Here is a 14,300-nt window from a genome sequence, read left to right as displayed (position 1 = left end):
TGCTGCCCCAAACACTCACTACAGCTCCACATGTGGATTCATCCGCCGCTGAAAATAGTCCCCAACAGATGCACTATTTCCTGCTGTTAGTTTGATAAAAACTCCAGCGAGCAGCTGTTGGAGGGAATGACTGAGCCTTTTAAACATGAAACTATATATTTGTGAGGAGTTTTTTAAAGATTGACGTCTTCAGTAGGAACCAATGGGCTGAGAGCTGAGAGCCACAGACAGGAAGTGAGACAGGAAGTGAGACAGGACTGAGGGACGGACTGACAGGCTGTTTGAGTCTGAACATGAGGTGATGAAGAATAACAGCAGACTGATCCTTGAGGTTAGAGTCAGTACGGCTCCTTACTCTCCTTTCTTTTGACAACTCAGTTTCTACTCCTTTCCACCTTCCCTCCATCTTTTCTCCTTGCTCCTCTTTTCTAGTTTTCCTCTCCTCTTCTTTCCTTCCTTGATCCCTTCTTCTATTTACCTTTTATCCACCACGCCTCCTCTCTCCTTTGTTTTGACAAATCCATTTCTCGTTTGTCTTCCTCTCCTTTCCTCCCTTCTTTCCTTCACTACACCCTCTGTTTTTCATTCCTTCCGTTGAACTCTCTCTTCTTTCTCCTCCTTTTCGCTTTGCTTGCATCTTTTCCCACATCTCCTTCTTTCAATGCTTTCCTCCCTTCTTTCCCTCTCCAATTTATCTTCTAATTTTTCCTCCCATACCTCCTCTCTCCTCCTCCTCTCTCCCTCCTTTCCTTTGACAACTCATTTCTCTTTCTCCTCTCCTCCTGGTTTGTCTCTCACTCTCTGTCTCTGTTTCTGTTTGTGTGTTTCCTGACAGGACGGCCATACATGGACATGGAGTAAGGACGGCCTGACGCCTCCTCCTCGCTCTCCAACCCAGAGTTGCTGTCTCTCCACCACCACCGCTGCCACTAATGCTCCACCAAGGCAGAGAGAGAGAGACAGTAAAAACACAGAGGCAGATAAAGGAAAATTAGAGAGGGCAAAACAGCAAGCAAAAGCAAAAGGAGAGAGAGAAAGAGAAGAAGGCTGCACATCCATAATCTCCACAGCAGAGAAACACTTAGAGGGAGGGCGGCAACACAGGCGATTCTGTCTATCTTGCAACTTCAGGAACCATCATCACAATTTAATAAGAATTTGAAAGGCTGCGGCGCTGCAACAAATCAGTCTTCAGAGGGAGAGAGGGCGGGCGAGAGAGCTAGATACAGACAGAGAGAGAGAGAGAGGAGGATGCAGCGAGGTGGAGGCCAGACACCAGAGTCTTAACGCTTTCCAACCTGGATTTATATCGTTTTGCTTTTTGTTGTAAATCCCAGCAGCAATAAACCTGTGACGGCAATATCAGAATAACGTTGTTATTATTTCACACATATCTGGCTGTTCTAAGACTGCTGAGATTTCAAGAAAATATGTTTTCCTATCAGGAGAGTCTGTGTTTTGAAGTGGAACTTGTTATTTAGGAGATAAGGACTTGCTTGTAGGCTGAAATCTGCAATCGGACAAACAACCAAAAAAGGAAATATTCCAGCTAATTCCTGAGAGTTTCTGGGTTTTAAAAGTGTCAGTTTACCCTGAGGAGCGTCTTGCAGGCCAGGAGGAGAGCAACAGGAAGGCTTCACCCCCGCCCACCAGAGGGACGTCAGATTCGTCAAAATAAAAGACGGGTCACATACCTGTCAGATGCATCGGCCTTCCCGCTCCTTTACAGCGTTTTTTTCATGGCTTGACACCTAACTGCCATCTGACCCCTCCCTCCGCCCCTCCTCCCCCCTTCCTCCCCCCTCAACATGTCCGACCATCTTCTCTCTGGCTGCCCCGACCACTCGAGGAAATCAGGGCAGGAAGAGAAGTGAGCGAGGATTTAGTTAAGGCACTTGCATCGGATCCAGTAGCTCCAACGTCCCCCGAGGACAGAACTTGACTCTCTACAGGTTGGACGTGCTGATGCAAGATGGCGGCCGGTGTGGCGACGTGGCTGCCGTTTGCTCGGGCTGCGGCGGTGGGATGGCTGCCGTTAGCCAAGAAGACGATGCCCAAACCTCCCGTGGACAACTCGTCCAGATCAGATGAGATCCTGTACGTCAACGTCAGCGGGGTCAGGTTTCAGGTGGGTGCTGCTGTCTACTGAGCATGCTCCAAAATATGGTAGCACGGTGGGGGAAGATGCAAGGCCATCAGTTGGAAATAATGTCCGTATTGGACGATTTAGGGCAGGGGTTCCTGCCACAATGTCACCGACTTCCAGGGTGCATGAAGAAGGAAAAAAAGGTCTGCTGAGATCAAACCTCCAGCAACACTTAGTGTAAAGAACAACTTTATTGTGAGACTCGGCTCAAGCCACAAGCCGAAACGCGCTGGAGTTACGACCTCTTCAGACTTTCCAACCTTACAATGTCAATACCAACGTTTAGAGCCAATGCAGGAAGTAGTTATACTTTTATGTAGAGGTGGATAGTAAATGGGTGGTGGATGGACGTGTAGCATCCCGGACCTACAACAGACCTGCGTATTAGTATTATGTTCAGTTCAATATTTGTACATGACAGCTACTTAAGTGCTTAAGGTTAAGGTTCGATCGTGGTTAAAAAACTTTAATTGCAGGCCTGTTACGAGATGTGACGCGCCCATCAACCGACCTGACCCACCACACACTTACTTGCCCACATGAAGAGAACACTACTTCCTGTTTTGACAGCTTGCCTGGTTTTCATTATGAGTTGCAGATTTGTTTAATATGAATGTAAATCCATGGGATACTCAACCCTATCGCCAGACAAGAATGTTGTTATTGGATAATTCAGCAAAACCCAAAAACAAGTGTTTGTGACGCCCGCTCAACAAAATGAAATTGCAGACCTCCACACCTTCACCTTCTGCCTGGCCTCAGAAAAGACAAACTTGTACCTGCGTTGACAATCAAATCTGGACGTAAATCGTGTTTGTAGATTTGTCCAATAATTAATGTAAATCCTACAGATGCTAGACTGCTTCCTGACAAATCAGGGACCTTATTAATCAACCAGGTTTCCAACATGACTGTGAACCTCATCAGATGACCCAACATGTTCTGCAGAGGTTCTTCCTCTGAAATGTAAAGTCTTACAAAAGGTTGTAGGCACTGCTCTTTATTTTGAGAACAAGGGCATCTTTTCATGGGGTGAAATGTAATTCTTTTACATTTACATTATTAAAAGTATTATTTAAACTTTTATTTAAATGGCTTCACTGAGCTGCAGTCTCACCATCAGGGGTGATGCCAGGGGACGTCTATCCAAAGTCATCTATGAACGACACTGAAGTGTTTCTGTGTCTCTTTTGTACAATAATCCGTCATTTTAAGGTCAAACTAGTTTTCTTCACCACTGTCACAGTCTGCTAATTTAACCGTAATCTCATTGTCTGTGATGTTTGTCTTTCTCCTTTATTTTTTTCCTACATTAAAATGACGAAAGATTAACAAATTGTAAAGGAACGTCACTGATAACTTCTGTCTTTGACCTGGTTGATTGTCCACTGTCTTGTACATGCACAGATTTAGGACTTGTTCCATGCAGGCTTTGATGGGCTTTATTCCTTCAGTTTGGTGTGTGGGGAATGGTTCTAAAAACTACACTACCCATGAGCCTCAGCAGCTATTCCAGCCATGGTCATGATATCAAGAGTTCTACTGTACCATATTCAGAGTGTTACTGCAAAATATTTGCAAACTCCAGAAGTGGATTGATTCATATTTATGAATTTATCTAAGATCAACTCCAGTTTCAGCCACCATCAGAGGCCTGGCTACAGAAGCTGAAGCTCTCTGATTGGATGTTCTTTTACAGCAATGCTCTCTGGGACTCATAGTTGACACCAAATGTTCCTCTGGACACAGTCTTGCACAGTCTTTGCCTTTTTTAATGAAGCAGAATTTGTTATTAGTTATTATAAGCTCAATACGCGTCGAAGTGAACACAGATAGTATCTCCTAACCTTGAGGAATATTAAAAGCAGTGTTACTTCCAGAGCTACGTTCAGAGACTCTCGTAGCTCCCAATGTGCTGCAGCTCTGCTCCGACTTCCAAGGCTGGAAGTGGTAAATACTGTACGTCTAATCAGCGCATTGCTGTGCATTTAGGCAGAAATAATAACAAAATGGCTCTGCAACAAAAATAGATTTTGGTGGCTTTCAGGAATCAAGCAGCACCGAAGTACTTTCTGCTGCAGTGGCAGGACAAGAAGAAAGTTCTTGTCAAGCCTGTGACTTTGTCCTATTTCTTTAAAACAAAATGCAGCAGCTTGACGTCCTAGTGATATATATAGAAACACAAACACACAGTAATGCTTGCTTTTAAAATGGAATGCCAAACAATAGCATCAAAGCATAAAATAGACCCTACACTTCACTTTTACCTTCGGTTAGTGACGGTTCAATGCTCCCATTTCAACGTCCCAGTAACTCCTTCAAATGGAAGGAATATTTAACATAGTGTGGAGAGTTGAGGAGCATATATGACCGGTGTTGAAGTGGTTAAACTCAAGAGAAAGGATGATGATTTGGACACTGTCTCTTATAAAAATTAAACTGAAATTAAAATTAATTTTAAAAGAAATCAATACGTTTTGACATGCCCACTTATTTGGTCAACATTGTAATTGCCGAACAGGAACAATTTTGTGTTGTTTTCCAGTGACTTTTTGTTACCGACTGACAATAATTTGACTGTCGGTTTGTCATATCATTTCCAACAAGCTAACAGGTAGCTAAGCAGCTGTAACCTCAGCACTCTCTCCATTACTCAGCACATTCGCATCATGGAGTATTGTACAGACAGCTGAGGTTACAGGAGTTAGCTTTGACAGTCCGGTTAGTTGCTGTCACCACATCTGGATAAAGAAGAACAGCTAGCACAGACTAGCCCCCTCCTTTCCATAATGCAGTACGAACCAAACACTGAGTGTGTGAGAGCTGCTGATGACTCAGCAGGTGTTAAATTAATGTGAACACAAAGTAACGTCTGGTGGGAATCAGCGCTAACGTTAGCAAGCTAGGCTAACTAGCTTCAACTTTCAGACAGGAATACAAACAGCTCGATGTTCCTCCCAAACGTTGAATGTTGTAAAGGGTGTAAAGCTTAAATGCTGGTTTGCTCTAATGCTATGTGGGGGAAAAAACATCTGATGAAATGTAATGTATAAAAAGTAAAAGTACATAAAAAGTAATATATTTATGTCCGAACTGTAGTGAACTCGGCAGCACTCAGCAAAACTGCAGCATTTCTGGTTGCCCTTGAAGGCAGCATTTAATACATTTTGTGAAGTAGAATTAAGTAAACTGGGAGATTTGTAATTCAGCGCCACGGACACCCACATGAGAACCAGTTTTAGTCAAAGTGAAAAAAGAAAACATCTATTCTATCCTGTTCCCTTTCTCCAGACATGGAAGAACACTTTGGATCGTTATCCAGAGACGCTGCTGGGCTCTTCAGAGAAGGAGTTTTTCTACAACGAGGACACGCAGGAATACTTCTTCGACCGAGACCCCGAAATGTTTCGGCACATTCTGAACTTTTACCGCACCGGGAAGCTCCACTACCCGCGACACGAGTGCATCCAGGCCTTCGACGAAGAGCTGGCCTTCTACGGCATCGTGCCAGAGATCATTGGAGACTGCTGCATGGAGGTAAACCTGAAATGCTGAAAGTCACAGATAATCACTTGCATGTTCCTGGTTGGGTCTTTACAAAACTTGAGGAAACGCTTGACTCTGCTTTGGTGTTCTGGAAGTTGTAATGATTGGTGCTACATTAATTGCTGATGGCCCAGTGTGTAATATGGTTGTTGACTGTAGGTTCCTGCAGCTGCTTCAGAATAAAAGCCCTCCTTGCTTTGTTTCTTGGTTCCATCAAAGTTCAGGCAGCTAGAGGACTTTTACTGAGAAACAGCTGCAGGTGTATGTTGCACATGGACCCTGTTTAGCTAGCTTGGGATGCTACTGTTTATGAACCTCTTTTGTTTTAGCCCTGCAGCTCTTACAGTTGATAACGTTTATAATGGCTGCGTCAGTCCTCCTGTACTCGTGTGGATGCTGTGACTTCTGATCGTAATGGCTGACTGTAATGCTGGTTATTCTGCTGCTGCACTCATTACGTCTCTTTGGAGAAGAGCATCATCAGCTAAATGAGTAAAGTGTAAAAGCCTTGATGAATCTGAGGAGGATTACTAACCAGTGCTGCATTCAAACCCCATTATCAAACTCCAGCTCATTAAGACGGCGGCGATGAGCCTTCTGAAGCTCAAATGCAATCTGATTTCTTTATTGCCACTGATTTTGGCAGCCGTCGTACCCCATGTTTCTGTTAGTGATTCCTTTAATAAGTCATAAACAAGTTCCCTGCTCACTCTCTGGACAACAAATCACCCTCAGAGCTCTTTATGTTGTCCCATTAGCCTCGTCTTCAGAGGCTTTTATATCTTTACGTCCTTGTTTTTATAACTGACCCGTCCAATGACTCATGAATGGGTCTTTACTTTCTCAAATTTGGCAGCTTGTCATGTTGATTCAACTGTGAGAGGGTCTAATTTCTGGATTTCTTTTTTCACTCACTCAACACTTCCCCCATGATTTCCCACGAGAAACAGTCCGTGTGACTTTTATTTTCATTCCTCTAGTAATTTCACAGGTTCTGCTGCTGTTCACCATCTTCTCTGGTAACTTATACCTTTTCACATCCTTCCAGCCCAGTTTATTAGTCACAGTGGAGGAAGCTGGCTGCTGTAAGGGGTTAAAGTTCAATTCATTACAATAGCTAGCTTGCTGTTTTGTTGGCAGCTAACAGGAGGAGCAGCTAACCTTGGTGGAGTTGAATGAGGCAGCACAAAGTGAGTTATTGGTATTTTGGTGGAGATAATCACTCTGCAGGTTATTTGGCGATTCTGTCAACAAGGAAAGGCGTTGAACCTCCTTTTCAGAGGCTAGTTTATCAGAACCTGTGGCTGCTGCCGGCTGTGGCGTTTCATTTATTCCCAATCTTAGCTCACTTTCTTGTTAACAGCCAAGATGTAGAGCGGCTAAATGGTTAAGCTTAGTTTACTGAAGTTAATGGCAAACCAACACCAGCTAACAGGGCATGAAGCTAATGTAATATTAGCATGCTAGCACGATATAGGCGTGATACTACAGCTGCCTTCATGTCATGTCATCCACGCCGTCGTTACGAGCAGCTAGTTGTTTGAATCGGAGAGTTTCTGACAGCTTCGATGGAAATCTCCCACGTCAACAAACTGGAAGCAAACTGGCCGGTTTCACTAACCTCTACAAATATATAAAACAATGATCATGTAGGCTTAATTTTCCTTTTATCTGTTGTGACTGCATGGCTATCCATCTTGTCTGAATATGTTGGAGTGAAGCTATTGTGATATTAGTGATGCTAAGCTAACTGTATTTATCAGGGCATTTAGCTAACATCCATGAAATGTCGAAGAGCGGTTACGCTGACTTGGGAGCGTTCATGTATTATTCTGTGATAGCTAGCTGTGTAGCCACACCAGATAAGTAGCCTGAATTAACTTTGTTTATTGTGTTTTGTTGTTTTTGCCAAGTGGGACAAATTGTTGTTGCTGTCAGATATTCTGGATTGCTTAACAAGACATGAAGCTAACATGACCTTAGCCAGGCTAAATAAATATCTGTAATTGAAGCAGCACTTTGAATATCACTGAGATACCATCGGTTCCACAACGAGCTTAACTTTCAGCTGCCAGGTTAAACAGGGACGAGCTCATGTTGGCCAGACACACGTCTGTCCTCTGACTGGACCTTAGCGTTTAGCATCGTGTCCGTGTATAGAAGTATATATAATAAGTTGGCTAATCTTTCTCTTTCTCTCTCCTCTTTGTAAAGGAATACCGAGACAGGAAAAAGGAGAACCAGGAGCGTCTGGCAGAGGACACGGAGGCCAACGAAGCGATGGACGCCCCCCTCCCTCCACACAGCACCTCCAGGGAGCGGCTGTGGCGAGCCTTCGAGAACCCCCACACCTCCACCATGGCGCTGGTCTTCTACTATGTCACCGGCTTCTTCATCGCCGTCTCCGTCATCGCCAACGTGGTGGAGACCGTCCCCTGCCGGGCTCGCAAAATAGGCGGCAAAGACCTTCCCTGCGGGGAGAAATACCAGCTGGCCTTCTTCTGCATGGACACGGCCTGCGTCCTCATCTTCACCTTCGAGTACCTGATGCGTCTGTTCGCCGCGCCCAGCCGCTGCAAGTTCATGCGCTCGGTGATGTCTGTGATTGACGTGGTGGCCATCATGCCCTACTACATCGGCCTGGTGATGCCCGAGAACGAGGACGTGAGCGGCGCCTTCGTCACCCTCCGGGTTTTCCGCGTCTTCCGGATCTTCAAGTTCTCGCGTCACTCGCAGGGTTTGAGGATTTTGGGCTACACGCTGAAGAGCTGCGCCTCCGAGCTCGGCTTCCTGCTCTTCTCCCTCACCATGGCCATCATCATCTTCGCCACCGTCATGTTCTACGCCGAGAAGGGCACCAAGGGCTCCACCTTCACCTCCATCCCGGCCTCCTTCTGGTACACCATCGTCACCATGACGACGCTCGGGTGAGTCAACATCAGTTTAACGCAGTGCGTTCGCTGGCTGCCGCGATGTCATTAAACTGATTTTACTCTGCCACTGATATCATCGCCATGGCAACGCCAGCGTGCGTTCCTCTGTCAGGACGCGGATGTGTCATTGTTATTTGTTACAGAGGAGAGTTTTACAGTCTGTTTCCACCATGAAGAGAGATGAAGTGTGAACAGCTGAAACTGTGTGTGTGTGTGTGTGTGTTTGCTCCCACTCGTTGCTTCTCCAGTACGGTGGTGTGTCTTCACCCTGCTGCCGCCCACACACACACTCACTGCTGCCATATGGATGGAGAGTGTGTGTTGTGAGTGTGAGAGGATGATGATGGTGTCTTCACCCTGCAGCTCTGATCCATTATCTGCTCTTCAAAGAGCCTTCGGAAACATCAGAAACAGAGAGTGAGTCAGGAAGCTGCCATAAGCTCCGACTGAACGACCATCCTTCTGTTAAACACACACACACACACACACACACACACACTCACACTCACACACACACACTCACACACACACACTCACACACACTCACACACACACTCACACACACTCACACACACACACTCACACACACTCACACACACACACACACTCACACACACTCACACACACACACTCACACACACTCACACACACACTCACACACACACTCACACACACACTCACACTCACACACTCACACACACTCTCTATATGACTCTATACTCCTACCTGTCTGTGAATGGGAACGTGTGAATGAGTCAAACTGACGCATGTGAGGTTTTACTTCTGCTGGTTTTGTTGAATGAAGGTTTTCTGTGTGTTTATACTCAGTGAAGTGCAGAGAACGTGTATTTACTAAGTACTGCAGGTACTGCAGGTACTGTACACCTCAACCTAGTGTACTCCAAGTACTCCTGTGCATCTGAAGGAAACGCAACTGTTAGGACACCCTCTCCTCCTCTCCTCCTCCTCTCCTCCTCTCCTCCTCCTCTCCTCTCGCCTCTCCTCCTCTGTCTCCTCTCCTCCTCTCTCCTCTCCTCCTCCTCTGTCTCCTCTCCTCCTCTCCTCCTCTCCTCCTCTGTCTCCTCTACTCTCTCCTCTCCTCTCTCCTCTCCTCCTCTCCTCTCCTCTCTCTTCTCCTCCCCTCTTCTCTCTCCTCTCCTCCCCTCCTCTCCTCCTCTCCTCCTCTCCTCTCTCCTCTACTCTCTCCTCTCCTCTCTCCTCTCCTCCTTTGTCTCCTCCCCTCTTCTCTCTCCCCTCACCCCCTCTCCTCCTCCCCTCTTCTCTCTCCCCTCACCCCCTCTCCTCCTCCCCTCCTCCCCTCCCCTCCTCCCCTCCTCCCCTCTCCTCTCTCCTCTCCTCCTCTCCTCCTCTCCTCTCCTCTCTCTTCTCCTCCCCTCTTCTCTCTCCTCTCCTCCCCTCCTCTCCTCCTCTCCTCCTCTCCTCTCTCCTCTTCTCTCTCCCCTCCTCCCATCCTCTCCTCCTCTACTCTCTCCTCTCCTCTCTCCTCTCCTCCTTTGTCTCCTCTCCTCTCTCCTCTCCTCCTCCCCTCCCCTCCCCTCTTCTCTCTCCCCTCACCCCCTCTCCTCCTCCCCTCTTCTCTCTCCTCTCCTCCTCTCCTCCTCTCCTCCTCTCCTCTCTCCTCTCCTCTCTCTCCTCCTCCCCTCTTCTCTCTCCTCTCCTCCTCTCCTCCTCCCCTCCTCTCCTCTCTCCTCCTCTCCTCCCCTCCTCTCCTCTCCTCTCTCCTCTCCTCTCCTCCTCCCCTCCTCTCCTCTCCTCTCTCCTCTTCTCTCTCCTCTCCTCCCCTCCTCTCCTCCTCTCAGTCTTGAGGTCCATTAGTTATCAGCAGGGAGAGGCCAACCTCTAAATGAATTCTCCAGGCAGCAAAACACCACCCAGGCTTTTACCTCCCCTCTCCTAATCTCCTCCTCCTCTCCTCTCTCCTCTCCTAATCTCCTCCTCCTCCTCTCCTCTCTCCTCTCTCCTCTCCTCCTTTCCTCCTCTCCTCCTCCTCCTCCTCCTCACGCTCCTCAGCTCTCCTTCTGCTCTCAGTTACTCCCTTTCTTCTTCTCGGGAGTATCCCTGTTTGTCCTCTCCTCTCTCCTCTCTCCTCTCCTCCTCCTCCTCACCCTCCTCAGCTCTCCTTCTGCTCTCAGTTACTCCCTTTCTCCTTCTCGGGAGTACCCCTGTTTGTCCTCTCCTCTCTTCCTCTCTCCTCTCCTCTCTCCTCTCCTCTCTCCTCTCTCCTCTCCTCCTCTCCTCTCTCCTCTCTCCTCTCCTCTCCTAATCTCCTCCTCCTCCTCCTCCTCCTCACCCTCCTCAGCTCTCCTTCTGCTCTCAGTTACTCCCTTTCTCCTTCTCGGGAGTACCCCTGTTTGTCCTCTCCTCTCTTCCTCTCTGCTAGTTTTTCTTGTCGATCATATTCTTACTTCCTGTCACAGACTTCCCTTCGATCCGTCTGTTGTCTCCCACGAACTCTTCTGTTCCAGTCGAATATTGATTTCATTGATTGGATCTGGACTGATCACAGATCCAGATGTCGCAGATGTTCTGTGGATAAAGAGAAGCAGATCACAGGACAACGTCTGAATGTTTTTTCCTGATTAAAACATTACTGATAAATAAGAGCCTGAATTTGCGAGGCTTCGGTTGGTGGAGACAAACACACACAGTCCTCTCCGAAACCACCAAACCACGAAACAACGTCTGCTGTATGTTGAGTTCAGCCTCTTTCACTTCGCTGTAATGTCTCTAATGTGTTCCATTAATAAATCACTGAATAATCTGTTTATTTAGATGTATTATTAAACACTTGTGGCCGTCACACGGCAGCAGAACGACGTGCATCTGTGTGCAGGCACAGCAGCGGTAACTTCATTAATTATTCATAATTATCAATTATCTCGTCACGGAAACAGGATCAGTCAGGATCTAACAGCAAAAGACTCTGAACTTTTCTAGAGCTGCGACACAGAAACACAGTTCGTCCAGCAGAGCAGGAATCACATTTGTGATGTGGCCAAATCAAAGGTCAAGGTTCAGTTTTATTTTCAATCTAACACACAGTTACACACTCAGAACATGTACACACTCATATTCAAATATTTTCATGATTATAGTTTAGAAAAGTATAAAAAGGTAGCACTAAAGGAAGAAAGAAAGAAAAAAACCAAATGATATTTACAAGGAAGATATACAGTTAGGTATATACAAATACAGTATATATATCTATATATATATATATATAGATATCTATAGGTATATATATATCTATATATATATATATAAACACACACACACACAAATATGTACAATATCAGTGTGACTGAAAGGTGTGAGGATGATGAGAGGTAAAGGTGTGAGGATGATGAGAGGTAAAGGTGTGGTCACGTGCAGAAGAAGACTAACAGAATAGTTGCAACATGTAACATGCAGAGCTGAGGTTCACTGATGGGGGAGTCGAGGGGGGGCCAGAAGCTGCTCTGTAGCCTGGTGGTACGGCAGCAGGGTGACCAGGCTGGGGGGGGGGGTGACACCTCCGACCCCTCACCTCTCTGATATCGCTGATGCTCGGCCGATCGGTACCCGTGATGACGATGATGATGCACATCCCATGGCAGTGTGTTTCCTGTCAGGATGCTTCTGTTGCTCCTCTGTGAAAGTCAACAGGAACTTTGCCGTCTTCAGTTTTCTCTGTGATGCTGATGTAAATGGAAGCGTATTAAACCAGATTTGGATTTAATCTGGATGTGACGAGTGTAAGTTGTGTCTTGTTGTTGAGACGTGTCAGCGTGGACCTCAGGACACAGACGTGGACAGACGCTGTTCTCAGACCTGGTCGTCTTGGTGTGGACATGGTGTCAGATTATTCTATATTATTAGGGAGAGTTCGCTGATGTCCGAACGTCAAGTTTCAAGTCTCTGAAAGTAGATGTGTAGAAGACGAGTCAGAAGCTGACGGATGGACGTCAGTGTGGTTTCATCGTCTTGTCCGTCTGGTTCTAGTGGAGAGTTTTAGTGTCCTGTGATGGTTTTACAGCATCGTGATCAACTTTCATAAACATTTATTGAATTCAATTTCCACTTCTTTTCCACTTTATCCTCGTCTTCCTCCCCTTCATCCTCCTCTCTTCTTCCCCCACTCCTCTTCCTCTCCGCTCTTTGTATTTTCTCCTCCTCGGCTGCTCATTTGTTTCTCTTTGTTCTGTTTGTTATCATTGCTTTTCATCATGCTGCTTTTATTGCTTTGCTCCTGTGTTTTATCACAGTGCAAATAAACTGGAAGTGAAATCATAAACCTCCTGCAGCCCCTCCAGAAGTAATATATGTGAGGGGAAACATAATCTGCTGCAGCTCATTCAGAGAGCTGCTGCCAGGAAGACGTGCAGACTGTTTGTGTCTGGACTTCAGATAATCCACATTTTCCTTCAGGTGGTCTGATAAGGAAACCTCTCAACAGAACAATTAATAGTTCATTTCACAACATCTCATTCATCCGTTAACCAGCTGAAGTCATTGTTCTGTTGATGGGCAGCTGGAGAATAGAGTCCAGATGTAGTCCATCAAATACAAATTAAAAACTCATATTTTCTAACTGCATGACCCCATTTATTATATGAATATATTATATATATATATATATATATATATACTGTATATATGTCACCCGAAGCTAATAATGAAATCTTTTGTCACGTCGTCACTTTCAAACACATGAGACAAACGAGCGTATATAAGAGCAGCTTCACTGCCACGCCTGTATACTTCAGTTCAGTTTCATTTATATAGCCTCAAATCACACCTAAAGTCGTCTCATTACAGACAGAGCAGGTCTAGACCGACTCTTTATAGTGTTATTACAGAGACCAACAGGTCCCACCATGAGACGCACTGTGGAGACAGAGGACAGGAAGAACTTCCTCCTGTATACGGTGGTCCTGTATACTGTGTGTACACTGTGGTCCTGTATACTGTGGTCCTGTACACTGTGGTCCTGTATACTGTGTGTACACTGTGGTCCTGTACACTGTGGTCCTGTATACTGTGGTCCTGTACACTGTGGTCCTGTATACGGTGGTCCTGTATACTGTGTGTATACGGTGGTCCTGTATACTGTGGTCCTGTACACTGTGGTCCTGTATACGGTGGTCCTGTATACTGTGGTCCTGTATACTGTGTGTACACTGTGGTCCTGTATACGGTGGTCCTGTATACTGTGGTCCTGTATACTGTGTGTATACGGTGGTCCTGTACACTGTGGTCCTGTATACTGTGTGTACACTGTGGTCCTGTATACTGTGTGTACACTGTGGTCCTGTACACTGTGGTCCTGTACACTGTGGTCCTGTACACTGTGGTCCTGTATACGGTGGTCCTGTACGCTGTGTCTATACTGTGGTCCTGTATACGGTGGTCCTGTACACTGTGGTCCTGTATACGGTGGTCCTGTACACTGTGGTCCTGTACACTGTGGTCCTGTATACGGTGGTCCTGTATACGGTGGTCCTGTATACTGTGTGTACACTGTGGTCCTGTATACGGTGGTCCTGTATACTGTGTGTACACTGTGGTCCTGTATACGGTGGTCCTGTACACTGTGGTCCTGTACACTGTGGTCCTGTATACGGTGGTCCTGTATACTTTGGTTATAGAGAGTTTGTGCTGCTGCAGAGCACTTT

At 46.2% G+C, this 14,300-nt stretch overlaps 1 protein-coding gene across 1 annotated transcript in view; it reads left to right on the top strand.

The window, feature by feature from the left end:
• Nucleotides 1-1,972: 1,972 nt before the first annotated feature.
• kcnd1 (potassium voltage-gated channel, Shal-related subfamily, member 1) overlaps nucleotides 1,973-14,300 on the top strand; it is a 44,387-nt gene continuing 32,059 nt past the window's right edge. Inside the window, exons 1-3 of the mRNA XM_070910470.1 lie at nucleotides 1,973-2,128; nucleotides 5,438-5,683; nucleotides 7,907-8,619. Coding sequence (XP_070766571.1) covers nucleotides 1,973-2,128; nucleotides 5,438-5,683; nucleotides 7,907-8,619 — 1,115 coding nt within the window. The remainder of the gene's footprint in view (nucleotides 2,129-5,437; nucleotides 5,684-7,906; nucleotides 8,620-14,300) is intronic.

Source organism: Enoplosus armatus, chromosome 8 (genome assembly GCF_043641665.1).
Source record: "Enoplosus armatus isolate fEnoArm2 chromosome 8, fEnoArm2.hap1, whole genome shotgun sequence".
In the NCBI taxonomy this organism is placed as follows: domain Eukaryota; kingdom Metazoa; phylum Chordata; class Actinopteri; order Centrarchiformes; family Enoplosidae; genus Enoplosus; species Enoplosus armatus.
The sequence above is the reverse complement of the archived record's forward strand: the minus strand, read 5'-3'. Positions and strand labels throughout refer to the sequence as shown.